At 41.6% G+C, this 20,236-nt stretch overlaps 1 protein-coding gene across 9 annotated transcripts in view; it reads right to left on the bottom strand.

Annotated features, from left to right (window-relative positions):
• Positions 1-20,236, bottom strand: part of LOC125451546 (lethal(3)malignant brain tumor-like protein 4) — a 290,557-nt gene that overhangs the window by 117,019 nt on the left and 153,302 nt on the right. For all 9 annotated transcript variants that reach the window (XM_059645844.1, XM_059645843.1, XM_059645845.1 and 6 more), the window contains one exon: positions 19,040-19,142. In XM_059645844.1, the coding sequence (XP_059501827.1) occupies positions 19,040-19,142 (103 nt within the window). The remainder of the gene's footprint in view (positions 1-19,039; positions 19,143-20,236) is intronic.

Genomic DNA, 20,236 nt, shown 5'->3' with positions numbered 1-20,236 from the left:
GTGGAAATCACCTAAAATCGTTTAATAAGAAGCATGCCAACCGTACCTTCACTATCAGGAGGTTCAATGTTGCCAAAAAATTAATCCTTGGGCCCTCACTAATAGGTGTTGACATTTACATAATGTATCACACAAAAGGGGGACATCAGTCTAGAAATCACCATTAATGATATTAGAATTGGCAGAAGTAGTGGCATAGAGGTAAAGTCACTGGACTGGTAATCAAAATCCCAAGTGTTGCTCGAGGGGGATATGGTTCAAATCCCAGCATGGCATTCAATTAATAAATCAGAAATAATCTCAGTAATGGTGACAGAAAACTACCTGTAATAAAAACTGATGGATGCCCATTAAGGAAGGAAATCTGTGTTCAATACCTGGTCTGGCCTACATGTAACTCCAGATTCATAATAATGTGGTTAGCTCTGAAATGACCGAGCAAACACAGTTAGGAATGGACAACAAATGTCAGTGAAGCTCACATCCCGTGCATGAGTCAAAAAGGCTGGCACTTCCCTGATCTGTTGAAATTGGTTACAAAATTTCTAAGTTACTGCCTCCTCCTGCACTTCTCAATTCATTTGTATGCAACGCCTCATTTCAGAGGTTGACCATAATTACAGGCTGCATCCAGTTTCATCCTGAACTGACATACAGACAGCATTTCAGCCAGGATGCTGATTAGCAAACAGGAGCAAGTATCTTGGTTGTTTCTCTATTCCATAATGCAAGAACACAAATTACATTATTTCCAAGTTACGTTTCAATTCCTTCATGGAATGTGAATATCACTAGCCTAGCCAGCATTCAGTGCATATCACCAGTAACCCCTTGAAAAATTAGTGACAATCCATTTTCTTGAACAGTTGCAGTCAAGAGATGTAGGTAGATCATAGAATCCCTACAGTGTGGAAACAGGCCCTTCAGCCCAACAAATCCACACCAGCCCATCCTCCTATAGCCCAACTAAGCTCCACATCCCTGAACACTATGGGCAATTTAGCACGGAGAGTCCAACTAACCTACACATCTGTGGACTGCAGAAGGAAACTGGAGCACTTGGAGGAAACCCACACAGACACAGGAAGAATGTGCAAACTCCATACAGTTACCTGAGAGTGAAATTGAACCTGGCTCCCTGGTGCTGAGGCAGCAGTGCTAACCACTGAGCCACTGTACCACCCCTGTAGACTGACAGTACTTTTTTTAGCTTTCTGCCTAAGCAAGGGAAAAGGGACAGAAACGCAATTCTATGTCAAAATAACGTGAGACTTGAAGAGGAGTGTGCAGGTGGTGTTACAACTATGTTTCTGCTGTTCGTTTTTTCTGGGTGCTGGAGAAGGCACTTTGATGAGCTGCAGTAGTGTGTCCTGTAGATGGTAAATGCTGCAACCATTGTGTACTGGTGGTGAAGGGAGTGAATGGATGGAGTGTCGATAAAATGGCTGCTTTGTCCTGGATGGCATCAAGCTTGTTGAGTGCGATTGGAGCTGTACTCACCCAGGCAAGTGGGCAGTATTCTTGGCTTACAGCTGCGGAAATGATTTATTAGAGTGAATGCACTGAGCTACCATGGAGCCTACAGAAAATATTCTAATCCATTTTACAGCTCTGATCCACCAAACATTTGCCAGCTTCTTTCACAGATTAAGTTGCTGTAGAACACCGCTAAATATTATCAGATTTGAGGGTGACCACTTTTTTTTTAAAGAACACAGTAAACTTTCATAGGATGTCATAGTAGATAGAGTATTTTTATAATTATGTGAAGATACAGCTGAGTTGCAATAATTCTAACTAATTAGCTATATCATTACCTCACTTGAAAATGATGAATGTCTCTTACAGGCCATCTGTTCCGCTTCCTAAATTTGCACATTCCCTGAAGACAGTACTAATTCTTTCCTGTGCCTCAATCACAAAGGAAATCTGTTTCATTAGAATATTTTTAAACTCTCTTGATATTGATTTTTTTTTCAGCGGGTCACAAAGAAATGATCCTGATTTTCACTGTTAGTGTATTTGTTAAGTTCCCACTGAAGTCCATCACTTGACTTTTGCTCGCAATAGTTAAAGGCGCAGGAAGCTGATCTGTTGACCGAGCTCACCTTCCCAAAGAAACCCACAGTTCCAACATACTATCTAACTGCCTCGGTAATAATTTCAGTTTTATTAGCTTCCTAAACAGAAGGCCATTTGGAGAAGTACTTTCTATCATTTCACAAACTGAAGTTGGAGTACATGTTAAAGTAGAACAGCAGATGCACTTTTTATAGTTTTATAGACTTTATATAAAGCTCCCTCGAATTAAGGTCTTTCTGACATTGAAGAAGATTTCCTTCAAATTCTGTCCTTTGATATTAGGGATAAACCATGTGCCTTATTCTACACCGTTCCAGGACTTCAATGTTTCGCTTGTGCCTTTGATGATAACAAGTACAGAAAGCACTTAGGATGGAGCTTGACTATAATATTAAACAGTTTGAGCACTGTTCAACATTAAAGCTAATGGAAAGGAAAACGCAGCTGCATGTGCAAAACTGGCTATGATTTCCTTTTAACTTGCTTAACCATCCCAGCCAAACTTAACTATAACCATGTAGAGTGAGACAAATAGCCAAAAGGGTAACAGATAGCGCCGCGAGAGGCAAGAGGCGAGTGGTGAAAGTTGTGAAACGTTCCTTCTGGAAATACACTGGACAGCTCAGTGGTTAGCAAAGCTGCCTCACAGCGCCAGGGACCTAGGTTGAGTTCTACCCTCGGACGACTGTCTGTGTGGGTTTCCTCTGGGTACTCTGGCTTCCTCCCACAGTCCAAAGATGTGCTGGTTTGGTGGACTGGCTAAGCAGTGTTCAGGGGTCTGTAGAGTAGATAGGTTATGGGAGATGGGTCTGGGTGGGATGCTCCAAGAGTTGATGTGGATTTGTTGGGCCAAAAGGCCTGTTTCCACACTGTGGGGATTCTACGAGCCTACACTTTCTCAATAAACTGAAGGACCTATTAACCAGCAAGATCCTCTACACGAGCAAAACAGATTAAAATGTATTATGTCTAACAAAGAACTACAGATGCTGAAGATTTGAAACTAACTAACACAGCATGCATGGAAAGGAAAGTTTTCTGTTTCCTCTCCCCAGATGCTGCCAGAACTGAATTTCTCCAGTAATTTTTAACATGTTCTATTTGGATTGTAGCATCTTACTTCCATTTTCATGTTCTTTAATCCAGCCATTATTGATAAACCAAAGAGGACCAGCCAAGCTCTTTACTACAACTTGGCAGCAAACCAGGGATGTCAATAATATCTAAAGATACATAAAAATTAATAGAATCAAAATAGAGTGGGTCCTATAATGGACAATCTGCTCTGCCAGATGGGACAAAGACAAAAATTAACAGAGTGGTTTCTTGAATTACCAGATGCTGCATAAAAGATTAAAATTGTAAAGCAACAAGGTGATTTAGCGATCCATTTGATATTGAGATGAAAGGTGATTCTCTTCAGACTTTGTGTTCACCACAGATTGTGGCACATTAGTTGACTCAGGGACTAAGACAACCATATTTTATCAGCACCAAACACAAATTTCAGTGAACGCATTTTTTCTGGTCTAACTTATTTCTTCAGTATACCTGAATTATGTCAGTTTTGAAAGCATAAATTTCTGAGAAATTTTTAAATGTGTTGTAAAATAGGAATTCAATCATACCATGGAAAAACATACCTGAATCTTGTCAGATGATAAAAGATGATTTGCAACTTGAAAATAAATTGCTCATTGAAAAAAGGTCAAAAATTCATTACAAAATGTTTAATTTTCCACCTGGTTATTACCATTTTTCTTACCATTTCATGTGAAGTGCAAGACTATCCAATGGACAATTCTCCATGGGTGGTGCGCATACACCTTATCACACTGGCACTGGGGAATGCTAGGCCCTGCAGTAGGGATCTTGTAATCTGCTGGAGATTGAAGCAGGGATGATACTGGTCCAATAAAAGGTCATCTTGACCAAAAATGATAATGTGGTGTTTCTCGTCACCGATGCTGCCAAGTCTGTTGAGATCTTCAAACATTAATTTTTATTTTTTATTTTAGATTTGAAGCATCTGCAGCATTGTATTTTTGATTCTGCTTTATCCAGTTGAAACTCTAATGTTTAAAACTAAATTATATTCTAAAATACATCAATTATGAAATAGATCACAACACTTGACACATTTTATACTTGACCTATACATTCACCCCATTTTTTAAAAAGACATTTCAAAACTTCAATGGTCAATTGATGCGATATAATCTATGACAATGTCCTTTCATTTCAATACACTGTTAATATCTGTGTTAAAATACCTTACGGTTCATAGTTCTGTGGCTCTTGTGGTGAAGTATTGGACCCTCAACCAGAAGTACCAATGTTGAATATCATTGAAAATTGAAATCCCAGGTTGGATTTCTAGTAGGAATATTATCAGTCTTCTTCCTTTGTAATTAACAGAGGAGAAAACTTTTAGAAATCTCTTTCAGTCATGATGTTTAGCAAAGAAGATTGACTGCAGACTGTCCTAAAGGGGACTGTTATGATAGGCAGCAGCAAACAATACAAAATAATTTGGATAATTGCTCCCAATGGGAACAAAATAGGTCTACGGGAATGGTTTAATAGGGAGGAAATCCTCTTTCCATGATATTCGATTTGGGCTCCTGAGATTCCCAGCATCTCCGAAGTGCAAAGTTGCGTTGTCCACTGGAATAATGCTCAAACCCGTATGCAAATCATTTTAAACCTCTCAGATTACAAGAGAGTTAAACAAAAACACACTGACTTAAGCATGAAAAGCAATCCTTTTAAATTTTGCAGAGCATCCTGAAGCTCCAAAACAATTAGGTTCTTCAATAAGATCAAGAGAATTCTTGGTATTGCTGTGATTCAATATGATTTCCCTGTCCTGCCCTTTAGCCAATGATGGAATTGCACAGTGTCACATTCTTGCACAATTTCAGCAGGTAAACGCTGGATCGTGAAATCAATCCAAAGTTAGGGGTTTGCATGATCCAGCAGCTACTGAAATACTGAGTGCCTAAACTGTTTCTTATTTGGGTATTAAATCAGTAATAGATCCACGAATGAACTGTGTACACTTAATGCGAATACAAATTAATAGCTGCAGTGTAAGGAGGGGAGGGGGTGGGAAGTGTACTCCTGTGCAGCGTCAGTTTTTCCTTGTTGCGGGCCAACAGCAAGAAATTAACTTATTCTATAAAACATGTTCGCACTAGCACGGATATGAAAGAGAATCCAGGGAGAGCTGGAAAATTGGACACAAGATTGGCTTGATGGTAGGAAGCAGAGGGTAATAGTAGAAGGATGCGAGTCGGCCTGGAGGCCTTTGATGAGTGGTTTGTCTAAGGGATCAGTGCTGGGCCCATTGTTGTTTGTTATCTATACATCAGTTCTGATATAACACGATAGTTCTGTTCTCGTGTGGTCTCGCATTATAAGAAAACCATGCAATAGCGACACCATTTAAACTAATGGGGCCGGAATCGCGTTATAGCCAATACACGTTAGGAAAGTTCGCATTCTACAAAGTGGTCTAAATACTTCAATCACGTTAAAGCCAATTCGCATCGAAGAAATATGCATTATTGCAGAACCAACTAGACCACTGATTTGCATTAGAATGTACAAGGCATGATTAGTAAATTTTCAGATGACACTATAATAGGCAGTATCGTGGACAGTGAGGAAGGTTATCAGAAATTGCAGCAGGATCTTGATCAGCTGGGGAAGTGGGATGAGAAATGGCAAATGGACAGCAATATAACTAAATATGAGGTGTTTCATTTTGGAGAGTCAAATCAAGGCAGGAGTTTCATAGTAGGGCCTTAAGGAGTGCTGTGGAGTGGAACAGAGGGACCTTGGAGTTCAGGTGCACAGTTCTCTGAAAGTGGAGTCGCAGGTAGACAGGGCAGTGAGAAAGCTTTTGGCACAGGTCTTCATCGGTCAGTACATTGAGCATCAAAGTTAGGAAGTTATGTTGCATTTGTACAGCATGTTGGTGAGACTGCACTTGGAATATCATGTTCAGTTCTGGTCACCTTGCTACAGGAAGGATGTTATTAAACTGGAAAGAGTGCAGAAGAAATTTACAAGGATGTTACCAGGGCTCATGGGACTGAGTTATAGGGACAGGTTGGACAAGCTAGGATCAAAAACAAAGTTGCTGGAAAAGCTCAGAAGGCCTGACAGCATCTGTGGAGGAGAAGACAGAGTTAACGTTTCGGGTCTGGTGACCCTTCTTCCGAACTGTTCCGAGGAAGGGTCACCGGATCCAAAACGTTAACTCTGTTTTCTCCTCCACAGATGCTGCCAGATGTGCTGAGTTTTTCCAGCAACTTTGTTTTTGTTCCTGATTTACAGCATCCGCAATTCTTTTGCTTGGACAAGCTAGGGCTTTTTTCTTTAGAGTGTAGGAGACTGAGGGGGCGGGGGGGGGGGGGGGGGGGGGAAGTCTTATAGAAGTGTATAAGGGGCATCAGTTTAAGGTTAGAAGGGAAAGAATAATTGGGAACCTGAAGGGCAACATTTTTCCACAGAGGGTGGTATGTATATGGAATGAGCTGTCAGCGGAAGTGATTGAGGTGGCTACATCAACAACATTTAAAAGACATTTGGAAAAATACATGGATAGGAAAGGTTTAGAAAGATAAAGATCAAGTGCAGGGAAATGGGGTTAGCGTGGATGGACATTTTGAACCAGTTCGGGCTTTGGGCCTCTCTCCATGCTGTTGGATTCCATGACTCTAAGAATTCCTCTCCCAGTAGTTTATCTTACCAAAGACTAACACAACCAAGGTAATAGCAGCAAATTGTATAAGCACTGATAGAAAATCAATATTCTACGAGGCATAATTTGCCTGACAAGTGCAGCATGTCAAAGTAAATTATTTGGAATTATCTAGACCTTTCATCAGGCACAAATTTTCATGAATATTTAAAATGCATGTTAATTAATGAGTCAAAGCTGTTACTTTTAATTTGTTGACTTGTTGACATTGGGATTTAATAATAGAACTAAACTAAATCTGCACTAAAAACTCATTATAGTGCAGATCTATGCACAATGAAACACAATTAAATGATTAATAAGCCGCAGATAAGAAATTAATTCATGCTTTATAACCCCAAGTTGAGAGTGTAGGAGTTTGGTATTGCATGTGAAACTTGGAAGTAACTTTAATGTGACTGTGTTTTTTTTAAACACAGCGACCTCATTAACATTTTACTTCTACATACTGTCTGCTGTTTGGCAGCAGGTGTGACAAAATACTATACGACTACATCTTAACTCAAGTATTTAAAGGACTAATCCAATGTTGGAATGCACAGGGATTTGATGTCTGAAGGAGTAGAGGAGACACTTTTGGTATTGAATCAGGGCACTCCACCATCAGAACACACTCCTGTAACACCTTCCTTAATGTACGACTAAGGCAGTAAGATGATGGAGGATAATCTTCTATACCCAGCAATGGGAGGAAAATCCCTGCTGTTAACTGAAAGGTGTGGCTAAAGTAACCCCAGCTGGCAACCAATTGAGGTATCACTCATAGATTCAGTGCAGCAAGCTCGCTAATGCCCTAACCAGGTCAGTATTTACCTCAATTTTAGTGTGTGTGTCACTCTACAACCTCTCTCTCCAATGTCCAGTCAATTCCAAGACAAGAGGGAATTATGCCTGACAGATTAATTAGAATTCTTTGAGGATGGAACAAGTGGGAAAAATAAAGGGTAAGCAGTGAATAGAATATATTTGGACTTTCAGAAGGCTTTCGATAAGGAATCAAACATTTGGCTACTTAATAAGTAAAGAGCCCATGGGGTTGGAGGTAGTATATCAGCCTGGTCAAAGGAATGACTACCAAACAGAAGATACAGTTGGGGAAGGGTTGCATTATCAGGATAGCAACCTGTAACTTGTGGTGCGCACAGGGATAAATGTTGGGGCCACAATCATTCACTGAATGTACGTAGATGACTTGAGGAAAGTGAATATTTTACTGCCAAGTTTGTGAATGGGACAGAAATAGATAGGAAGGCAAGGGGTGAGAATGGCACACAGTCTGCCAAGGGACATACAGAGGTTAAGCGAGAAGGCAAAATCTTAGCAGATGGGACATAATGTGGGGAAATGTGAGGTTGTGCGCTTTGGCAGGAAAATGGAGGTGCTACATATTATTTAAATGGAGAAAGACTGAAGGAAGCCACATTATAGAGGGATTTGGGAGTCCTTGTTCAAGAATCACAAAAGGCTAGCATCTCAGTTCAGCAGGTAATAGAGACAACAAATGGAATGTTGGCCATAATTTCAAAGGGGATGCAGTTAAATGTAGTGAGGTTTTGCTAAAACTATACAAGGCACTAGAAAGACCATAGCTTGGTCCCCTTATCTAAGAACAGATATTATGGCATTAGAGGCAGTCCGGAGAATGTTTATTAGGCTGATACCAGGTATGAAGGGACTGTCTTATTTGGAAAGTCTGGGTAGATTGGACCCATACTCTGGAATTTAGAAGAATGAGGGGGGGCCTTATTGAAACATACAAGGTTCTTGAGGAACTTGACAGGGTAAATGTGCAAACTTGGTTTTTCTTTGTGGGAGAGTTTAGGACCAAAGGACATAATATAATAAGCATAAGCATATTTAAGACCGGGATGAGGAAAAATTTTTGTTCTCTCAGAGGGCAGTGTATCTGTGGAGTTCAGAGAGTCTTCAGCCCAGCATATGTATGCTGACAAACAATCACCAAACTACACTAATCCCGAACTTGGTCTGGAGCCAGCTATGCCTCGGCATTTTAAGTACTCATTTGGATGCTTCTTAAAATGCTGTGAGACTACTCACCTCCACTGGGTGAAAAATAGTTTTCTCAAATCTCGTTTAAATCGCTTGCTCCTCGCCTTAAACATGTGCTATCTGGTCTCTGACATGTATTCCCCAGGAAAGAGATTCTCAGCATCTACTCTGTCTATGCCTCTGATAATTCTATATACCTCAATCAGGTCACCCCTCAGCCTCACCTACTCCAAGGAAAACAAATTCAGCCTATCCGGTCTTTGCTCATAACTGAGATCTTTCATTCAGGCAATATTCTGGCGAATTTCCTCTGCAACATTTCCATTTCCTATTGATAGTGTGGCAACTAGAACTCCACACAGTATTCCATTTGTGGCCAAATCAAGGATTTATAAAGTTGTGAAAAGACTTTCTTGCTCCCAAATTCTACATCCCAGATAATGAAGGCAAGCCTTCTTTACCACCTGGTCTCCTTGTGCTGGCACCCTCAGGGATACATGGACTTGTACACTAAGGTTCCTTTGCTCCTCAGTACTCCTAAGGGATCTACCATTCGCTGTGTATATCCTTCCCTTATTAGGCCTCCCAAGATGCATCATCTTGCACTTATCAGTATTAAATCCTATCTGCTACTGCTCTGCCCAATTAACCAGCTGATCAGTATCAGAATGCAGCCTGAGACCATCATTCTCACCATCAAGAACACCACTAATTTTTGTGTCATCTTCAAACTTACTAACTATACCTTCTACATTCACATCCATGTCACTGATGTGCATAACAAACATCTAGGGTCCCAGCTCCAACCCTTGTGGTACACTGCTGGTCACAGGCTTTTAAACAGAAAAACATCCCTTTACCTCCCATTTGCAAACCAATTCTGGATACCCCAGTTTGCAAGCTTGCCTTGGATCTCATGGGCTGTTACCTTTTGGACCAGTCTATGTGAGAGCTTGTCAAAGGCCTTACTGAAGTCCATGTAAATCACATCAACTGCACTACCCTCATCAATATTTTTAGTCACTATTTAAAAATTTGCAATTGCATTAGTCAGACAGGATCTTCCTTCAATGAGGGCAGACTTGATAGAAGTCTACAAAATTATGAGATGTATGGATGGGGTTGACAGTCAGAATCTTCTTCCCAGGGCTGAAATGTCTAATATTCAGGGGCGTGAACTGAAGGTGAAATGGGGAGAGTTCAAAGGAGATGTGAGGGGCAAGTTTTTTTTACATAGAAAGTGGTAAGAGTCTCGAACATGCTGCCGGGTTGGTGTTGGAGACAGATACGTTAGGAACCTTTAAGGGACTTTTAAATAAGCACATGAATTTTCAAGAAAAGGAGGGATATGGTCCAAGGGCAGGCAGAAGGAACTAGTTTACCTTGACGTCATATTTGGCATAACATCCTGGGTCAAATGGCCCATTCCTGTGCTGTACAACTATGTTCTAAACCTGTGCTGACTATCCCCGACCAGTCCCTGCATTTCCATGTGTTAATTAATGCTGTCCTTCAGATTTCCCTTTCATGTTTATTGATACCGACATCTGACCCATGCCTAGCAAACATGATACATCCAGGTGTATCTCCTTATTTCGTTACAGTTCTAACATAGTCTTAATGGAGACTCCTACTATCCTTCCTCCAAATATGAGGCAGCACCTAACTGTTCCAGTATTTCCATATTGGGTATTATATTGAATTAGAGGAGGTTTGCTTTGAGAACTGTCTACCTTTCCTTCTAAATCACTACCATTGTCTCTAATAATCTGTGATACTCTGACCACCTGACACATTTGGTCCTCCCTATCTTGTTTTGTATGACTATATTCTTCCATCATGTTTATGTAACACACTTTGTCCTGGGATTGTCCTGGGATCAAGAATATCTATGAATTTAGTTAGTTTAATAAGCTTCCTAACTACCTTGTATGGACCACTGAAATCTACCATTAAAGTCCTGTCAAGGTAATAATACCAATAATTCTCTTCCTGCTTGTAGCTTCTCATTTTAACGTTTGCTCATGCTTTCATTTTCACCCGTGTAAGCTTCTAGTGCGGTAGTTCCACTTTACACGCTCTTGTGAGACTTTCAAGAAACTTAGATTGTAAACCCACATTGAAAATTTGTCAAAAACAGACGCTGCTGGAAAAGCTTAGCTGGCAGCATTTAGAACATTGAACATAGAAAAGTAGAGCACAGTACAGGCCCTTTGGCCCACGATGTTGTGCCATGGAATAATCGTAATCCAAAAATAAAATAACCTAACCTACATTCCCGTCAATTCACTGCTGTCCATCGGCATGTCCAGCAGTCGCTTAAATGTCACTAATGATTCCGCTTCCACAACTACCACTGGTAAACTATTCCATGCGCTCACAACTCTCTGGGTGAAGAACCTCCCTCTGACGTCTCCTCTATACCTTCCTCTTAACACCTAAAAATTATGACCCCGCGTGGCAGTCAATCCTGCCCTGGGGAAAAGTCTCTGGCTATCGATTTGTGAAGTGAAATCAGAATTAATGTTTCAGGTCCGGGTGACCCTTACTCAGACCTTTTGGTTTTTATTGAAGATTTTTGTTTTTGTCTTAAAACAGTTCCTTAGTCATTTTTACATGATCTTGCATCTCATGGCTGTCAGTCAATTCAAATGTTCGAAACCCAATAGATTTATTTGGGGAATCTCTGGCAGCCTACAGTAAGAAATTGAATCCTTTGTCACAATCTTGTGGGTATTCTCTCTTTACCACAGAAGGCTCTTGAGGCTAAGGTCTTAAGTATATACAAGGCTGAGATGGACAGATTTTAAATCAGCAAGGCAATCAGAGGTTACAGGGAAAGTGGAGCGGAGGATGATCAATCAGATCAGCCATGATTTCACTGAATGGTGGAGCAGATTACAAAGGATGAATGGCCTACTTCCGCTCCTAAGTCTTATGGCCTTCATCATTCTCACACCCACACTCACTGCGCATGCACTCATCCTTATCTTTCTATGAACTTCCTCAGTTTCCCAATCCACCACTCATTCTGTTCAATTTTTTTCCTTTCTTTTTATGAGCTGTCTTTGCTAGTTATCCTTACCAGATGCACTACATCCATCAGGTGAACATGCCATTGCAATCATGTGGAGCTGTTTGTACCACCTTTACAGAAAGGCAAGTATAAGGTGAGGGACAAATGTGGGCTTCCGCAGACCCTGCAACTCACAACCCAGAGGAGGCAGTGCAAGATATCTGTGGCATTTCACACAGCTCTAGCCATTACAGAATTCTATAGGCTCATTACACTTTCAGTGAAGAAAATTCTCTTCATCTCCAAAGCCTTCGTGACAGAGAATTCCATAAGTTCCCTCGCTTTGAGAAGCGTTACAGGATTTGAAACGTTAACTCTGCTTCTCTCTCTCTACACAAGCTACCAGAGCTGCTGAGGTTCTCCAGCGCTCTCTGGTTGCGTTTCAAGTTTCCAGCGTCTTTGTTTTTATTTCTGTGTCTGACTAACTGGATTGATTCTTTTTCTGAGGAGCTAACAAAGGTCTATGAAGAGATGAGTCAATGCAGCTGAGAACATGTTCAGCAGCTTCTGACAAGCCTCTGCATGGAAGACCAATCAGAAAAATAAAAATCTCATGTTCAAATGGAAATTGGCCGGCTGGATCAAAAATTAGCACATTGGCAGAAAGGAAAGCATAATGGTTAACAGATGTTTGTGTGACTGGAAGGCTGTTTCCAATCATGTTTTACAAGGCTTTTAGTAGGCCCTCTTGCGGTACAGTGGCAGTGTCCCTACCCCTGGAGCAAGAGGTCTGGGTTCAACTCCCACCTGCTCCAGAAGTGCATATTAACATCTCCAAACAGGTTGCTTAGGAAAAATACGCTAAATTTAAAAAAAAATTAAGCTACTAGGTCCCTTGGTTTAACAGACTTAGATATCTACAAGGATTGAGGATACATTTGTTATAATCTTCCAAAATTCCCCTGATTGGGAAATTGCAAATGTAATTCATCCATTCAAGACAGGAGGGAGAACAGAAACAAAATGGGAACTTTTGGACCAGCGAATTAAACAATGGCATTTGGAAATACTAGAATCTATTTCAAGGAACTATTAGCAGAATAAATAGAAAACCATAATCATCAGATAGGACCAATATCGTTTTATGAAAGGGAAATCCTGTTTGGTCGGGTGCTTTAAAGTTGCAATAAACAGGTGGATTAAAGGAAATCAGTAGTATATTTGGATTTCTAAAAGTTTGTTGCACAAGGTAATATCTCATGGTGTTTTGGGTGATGTATAAGCATGGATACAGGATTGGGCCAACTCACACTGAAGAGGACTAAGATAAATAAAGTGTAGAACTGGATGAACACAGCGGGCCAAGCAGCATTAGACGACCAGGAAGGCTAAACCCTTGTTGTCTCAGATTTGCCAGCATCTGCAGCTCTTACTATCTCTGAGATAAATAAGTTGATTTCTGGCAAACAGTAACTAAAAAAGTGTCACAGGATTCAGCAAGAGGACCTCAACTATTTACAAGATCTGGTAATAACTTGGATGAAGAGTCTGATGGTATTGTGGCTGAAGTTGCTGATAACACAAAGAAAAGCAGGAAATAAGTTGTGAGGAGTTCGCAAGGTACTGGATTTTCACCCCGGAGACCAAAAGCAGGAGGTGGGACTAATCCAGCATTTACAATCTTGTCTCAGTCTTGAGATTGCCAGTATGCTGGACCTTGTTGGGATCCAGGTTTATCTGGCTAGGAGGCATGAGTGGAGGCAAGAAGAGTCTAGAATGGGCTGGTGATAAGGCTGGCTTCCCTCCCCAAAAATCCTGAGCCTGTGCTTCCACAGCAATCAGTACTGGCTCTACTATGTACAGGTGAACATTCTGACTATTTTAAAACACTCTCACGCTATCCCCTCATTCATTATCTACTTTAAGAACAGAATTGAAACCCTATTGGAGCGAGGCAGGTTGAAGGGTGATCTTATAAAAGTTTATCAAATCATGAGGGGTATAGATAGGGTTAATGGTAGGTGTCCCTTCCCTAGGATAGGGGATTTCAAGACTAAGGGGCTTTTTCAAGATTAAGGTGAGAGGAGAGAGATTTTAAAAAGACATAAGAGGTGAACTTTTTACACAGAGGGTGGTTTGTGTGTGGAATGAACTTCCTGAGGAACTGGTGGATGTGGGCAGAATTACAAAGTTTAAAAGATATTTGCAGAAGTCCACAAATAGGAGCGGTTTGGAGGGATATGGGCCGGGAGCAGGCAGGTGGGAGCAGTTTAGTTTAGGATATTGTTCATCATGGACTGGTCAGATTGAAGGGTCTGTTTCTGTGCTGTATTACTCTATGATTATGACTCTTTCACTGGAAGATACCAAATATTCCATCAAGCTCCACATAATCAAAATGGACCTTCAAAGTTTCTGTATAAACAACTGAAAGCTCTGATAAAGAACAGGCTGTTGCATTGCAGCCAAGAGGCCATGAAGCTTTTGAGTAAACAGTTGGAAGAACTGCTAGCTCAAGAAATGTCCAGTTGGACTACATGAAAACAATGATAAAAGATGAGACATTTACATTCAATTATCCAACTAGGACACACTTTCAAGAACGTGAAGTGTACTTTCCTTTTTCACCCGTCAAATGAACTGTTGTAGTTTATCTGATGACTTTTCTACATTTAGAACATCGATCTGTCACTTGACAGTTGGCATAAGTAAAATCTGGGAAATGTATTGTTTACTTCTTGCAATCAAAGCACTGTCATAACTCGCTTTACTGAGCACAGCTACAACTTGTGTTAAAACATTCAATGAAGATTTATAAAAGAAGCAAAACCATGATATTCACGTTTTAAACGACAACCACCTTCATCCCTGGTTCACACCTTCATGCAGCTGATGTACAATCCAACAGATTCTAAGATCAAGCTGCCTCTGAAAATTAGACAGACTTACCCAAGAGAGGCTCTCAGTGAACCCACAACACTGTTGAAAGCTTCCTTTAGAGGATGGGGAAGGTTGCAGGGCCCTGTCCTCCCTCTCCCAAAGGAAAATGGCCAAAAGGCAGGAACAGAGACAGCACCTCTGGTCACCTTGCTGGATGGCCATTTTTCATTCTGTCCTCCCGCTGTTTGTCAGTGACCGTGAAAATCTGGATAAAAGAGTCTGCATTGGGATGCAGAGAAGCAACATGAGCGGGCAAAAATTTATCAGGTGGAGCACAGTGTGGGAAAACTTGAGGCATATTCATTTTAGTAGGAAAATGAGAAAAGCAAAATATTGCTCAAATGGAGAGAGAAAGAGACAGAGCGAGAGACAAACAGAGAACAACAGAGAGAGAGACAGAGAGAGAGAGAGAGGGAGAGAGAGAGACTACAAAATGCGGCCATGGAGAGATCTTGGAGTTCTCCGCATTTATCATGAAAACGTTAGCAGCCAGGTACACAGCTTATTCTGAGAACTCAGATTTCTGAGGAACAGTTGTACTGGACTTGAAACGCTAATTCTGTCTCTTTCTCTCTCTCTCCGCTACCACCCTGACCCCTCCCAAACCCTTAGAGATGCTGTCAGATCTGCTCAGTCTCTCCAATGATTTCCGGTTTTAACTTCATTGCAATATTGGGTTTCACTTGTCAGGTTTTTGATAAGCATCATCAGCCACATTAGAAAAGGGCATCACTGGCCAGTTAGCGGTATGCAATTCGGTCCAAGGATGTCAGGCAGCATAAAATGCCGCAGGACAAGGACATCATGGCTCCTCATGAATCTTTTCTTGGACGCACACCAACTGGTCATCAATCAGTTGAAAGTTGTTCTCCTGGCTAAGCTGGGGTTGTCTTGACAGTATGGGTTGCAGGGAGCCAGTTGGAAATGCAAACCCAAGCTCTCATCTATCCTGAATGGCATCACCTCAATGCAGTTTATATAATCACAAGTCCTTCACTGACATGTCTTATACATCTGTCAACTGATTGTGAGATCCTGAATTTTCTCAGGCATGGCCCTAGAAGAATCTAAAACCAAAAATGTTGAGAACAGATAACAAAGTGTGAAGCTCGATGGACACAGCAGGCCAAGCAGCATCTCAGGAGCACAAAAGCTGACGTCTCGGGCCTAGACCCTTCATCAGAGAGGGGGATGGGGAGAGGGAACTGGAATAAATAGGGAGAGAGGGGGAGGCGGACCGAAGATGGAGAGTAAAGAAGATAGGTGGAGAGAGTATAGGTGGGGAGGTAGGGAGGGGATAGGTCAGTCCAGGGAAGAGGACAGGTCAAGGAGGCGGGATGTGGTTAGTAGGTAGGAAATGGAGGTGTGGCTTAAGGTGGGAGGAAGGGATGGGTGAGAGGAAGAACAGGTTAGGGAGGCGGAGACAGGCTGGGCTGGTTTTGGGATGCCCAGCTCGTCCCCTTCCCCCACTACATCCCGAAACCAGCCCAGCCTGTCTCCTCCTCCCTAACCTGTTCTTCCTCTCACCCATCCCTTCCTCCCACCTTAAGCCGCACCTCCATTTCCTACCTACCACCTCATCCTGCCTCCTTGACCTGTCCGTCTTCCCTGGACTGACCTATCCCCTCCCTACCTCCCCACCTATACTCTCCTCTCCACCTATCTTCTTTTCTCTCCATCTTCGGTCTGCCTCCCCCTCTCTCTCTATTTATTCCAGAACCCTCTCCACATCCCCGTCTCTGATGAAGGGTCGAGGCCCGAAACGTCAGCTTTTGTGCTCCTGAGATGCTGCTTGGCCTGCTGTGTTCTTCCAGCTCCACACTTTGTTATCTTGGATTCTCCAGCATCTGCAGTTCCCATTATCTCTGATACAATGTTGAGAACAGTGTCACTTCTGTTGCGACTGGTAGAACATGGCTGCCCGATGCAGCAGGCAGCACGGCATCTTCCAGTAGGTGGCATTTATCTGCCTCCTCCTGACCTGAGCACTCCTCTTTTGCCACAACATTGGAATCCAGCCTCTGCATTGTGAAGAATGCACCACAACTAATCCCAGACTTGCAACCTCCTGCTGCTCCCTAGCTGTGGATCTCAGTACAACAGTCTATCCGGTCACAAACTGCTCGGCAGCGCACTGCTGGTCACATTATCCTCATCCAAGATCCAATCTAAGACAGCTAAAGTGCCACCCATGCAATTCACAAAATATCCAAGTAAATGTTCAACATCAAAAGTGCTGTGAACAAATAAGAAATAAATTGTTAAATATTGTGTATTTCCAGCAGTATTTTCAGGAGATGGAATTAGACCCCTCCAGCAGCCATTGGGTTCTTCCTTCATTTTCAGCAGATTTCAGCAAATCCAGGAAACTCATGAACAGTTTGTTAAATTGTAAGCCAGTGAAACATGGCTTAAATTGAACAGCTAGAGAAGTTATGGCTCTCAGAAGTTGCTTGCAAGAAGGCAGCCTAATGCACACGAGTTAAGAGTAGAATTGGTGAGTTGGAGCAAGCTTTTCAATACCCTGCATATCTTTTCTAATTTTAATGAGGCCACATACACTTAATCTTATGCTGGTGCCATTTTTGGCACCCAACCATTCATTCACTCATCTTTATTAGATGTCTCTGTGGAAGTCCTGTAAGATTCTTGCTAATTTCCTGTAAAAGCAGTGTGACAAGAATATTAGATAACAAAGTATAGAGCTGGATGAACACAGCAGGCCAAGCAGCATCAGAGGAGCAGGAAAGCTGACGTTTCGGGCCTAGACTATTCTTCAGAAAATTTCTTTCTGAAGAAGTGTCAAGGCCCGAAACGTCAGCTTTCCTGCTCCTCTGATGCTGCTTGGCCTGCGGCGTTCCTCCAGCTCTATACTTTGTTATCTCAGATTCTCCAGTATCTGCAGTTCCTAGTATCTCTGACAAGAATATTAGCTTTCCATGCCAAGATTTGACTGAGTCAACATGAGCAGAGGTCTTGTTAATGTGACAGGGCAAAATACGACAGGAGTCTCGTTACAAACAAGCATATTTTCTAACTCATTCTCTGCCACGTCAGCAGTTGCTCGGTTGGCAGCATGCTTGCCTGAGGCAAAATACTCCTGGTTCAAATCCTACAACAGGGCTACAACAGAACAAAAACAAACAAGGCTGACACACTATTCCAATACTGAATGAGTGCTTCACTATCAGAAGTGCTGTCTATCAGATAAGGTGTTAAACAAAGACCTCACCTGTCTGTTCAGGTGTGTAGGATCCCATGGCCCCTATTTTTGAAGAAGAACAGGGGATTAATTCCTGGTATCCTGACCAATATTTAACCCCTCAATCAGATTAAGAACAGTTTACCGAGTTATTGTCATTTTGTTGTTTGTGGGAATTTATTTTGCATGGGTTAGTTACTGCAGTCACTACATTACAAGAGTATTTCAAATTTTACAGTTGCAAGCCTTTCATTAAACCTGCCTTCATACCAAAGCTTGTCACTTCTTAGTCTATGTGATTGACTCACAAGTAGTTCCAGCTTTGGGTCTTCCAAGAAATTGATGCAAGGCTGATGGTGCTGTACTTCACAGCATCACATGACTGAGGGCTGGCTAAAGCTGACCTCTGAAATTAACTCCTGCCATGACACTGTCTGCTCTTCATGACTGTCCCTCGTCCTGTATACCCCCAGCCCGAGAGCTTTCTCTGCTTCTCCTTGTCCTGTTGCCTGCTGGCTACACACAATCACTAGGGATCTGCAGGTCAGTTGCTCCTGCAACTGGAGAGAACGTACAGCCTTGAGCTTCCATACAAGCGGAGCTCCACTTCCAGCTGGGCCAGAATAAGAAACCACTGCCCCCTTCCACTGCTCCTAGCTCAAAAATGCTGTATATAGGAGACTGAGGGCGATGTTCAGTCACCATGTGCACATTATAGTGAGGGGTGGGATCAGATAGGAAAGAAGCACTTCAGCCTCATCAACAATTTTCAAATAGCAGCTCATTGACCTAATTCAGACAGGAGGCTACTTAAATGTTACTCCAGTTCACCACTTTGGCTGGCACAAAGAAAACAGGGTCTTGTTTGAATGCAAACTGCAAACAGTTGTATCACATCTACAACATGCATTAGCTGTAAAAGAAGGGACATCGTTGCTATGCACTTAGTTCCAAAAACATGAAGGAGCATTCACAATACAGTCCTATGTCTGAAAGAGCTGAAAGATTTCCCACTCACCTATGATGGCCTGTATATCTGGCACCTTTGATGTGCCCAACACCTTTGCATCCAGGCGTTGGGCATCCTCCAGGAGTTGGGACTGCAACAAGGTCTTGTGAAGCTGAAAAAGAAAACGGCAGAAAAAGCTGATGCAAAATTGTGTTTTCTGGAAAATTTTCTGCAAATTTAGGAAATAGAGGAAATCTAAAGCCTAAGTTTTGGATGATTTAAACCTATCCAGATTAAACCATATCTTCAACCTGTTATCAGGCAACTCTTTCAAATAAAAATGAGTAACTTTAATTTTCTGTTGGATGTCAATTGTGAACTCAGTATATCTTAGAATTTTGTTTCATTCACTTATAATGTTTGTAAAGTAAAAATTAAGTATAAAGCTGCAGGACAGTAATTACAACAAGGCTTCTGATGACATTACAAACAATGAACAGTCGAACACTTGACAATATTATATTGTGACAATTAATGGGAACTGGGTTACTTTTATTGTTTATCTTCCATTTCGGATGTCATGACAGAGATGCTTAGTTGAATCAATGCACAATGAGCAAGCCACAAAGAAGATTAAACAATTGTGCCTGCTGTCTGGGAAATCCTGATCCAGCTGTACAAATGTTCAGTTTGTAAAAGAGAAAAGGAGGTCCATGTCTATTCTTTTAAACCTAAATACAGGGAATTGTGTGGGTGTGAAATCCGAGCTGGCTAAAATGAGTTCAGAAGCCCGGTTAAATGGTAGATTAGTAGAGCTGCATTGATGGACTTTTGAGGAGATTTCTAATAACTCTCAGCAAAAATAAACTCAGTAAGAATCTTTCAGAAGGATGTTTCATCTGTAGCTAGACAACGGAGATAAGGATTAAAAACATTGTGCAAACCCACTAAGAATGTTGGTGGGGCAAAAGGGTGGACACCATTTTAGAAAAAGAAAATAGTTAAGAAGATAATAAAAAGTACAACGCAGTATATGAGAAAAAACTATCAAGTAATATAAAACAGATTGTAAGGATTTTAACCAAGCATTTGACAAGGGGAAAACAGAGGTAACTAAAACTAGTGTTAGTCCTTTGGAGAGCGAGGCTGTAGAATTAGCAATGAAAAATCAATATAGGGTAGCAGCTTTAAACAGGTGCTGTCATGGTAGACAACTCAGAAAACTTTCCAAACATAACTGAAAACCCAAGAAGTGACAGGGAGAAA

Source organism: Stegostoma tigrinum, chromosome 5, assembly GCF_030684315.1.
Source record: "Stegostoma tigrinum isolate sSteTig4 chromosome 5, sSteTig4.hap1, whole genome shotgun sequence".
NCBI lineage: Eukaryota > Metazoa > Chordata > Chondrichthyes > Orectolobiformes > Stegostomatidae > Stegostoma > Stegostoma tigrinum.
The sequence above is the reverse complement of the archived record's forward strand: the minus strand, read 5'-3'. Positions and strand labels throughout refer to the sequence as shown.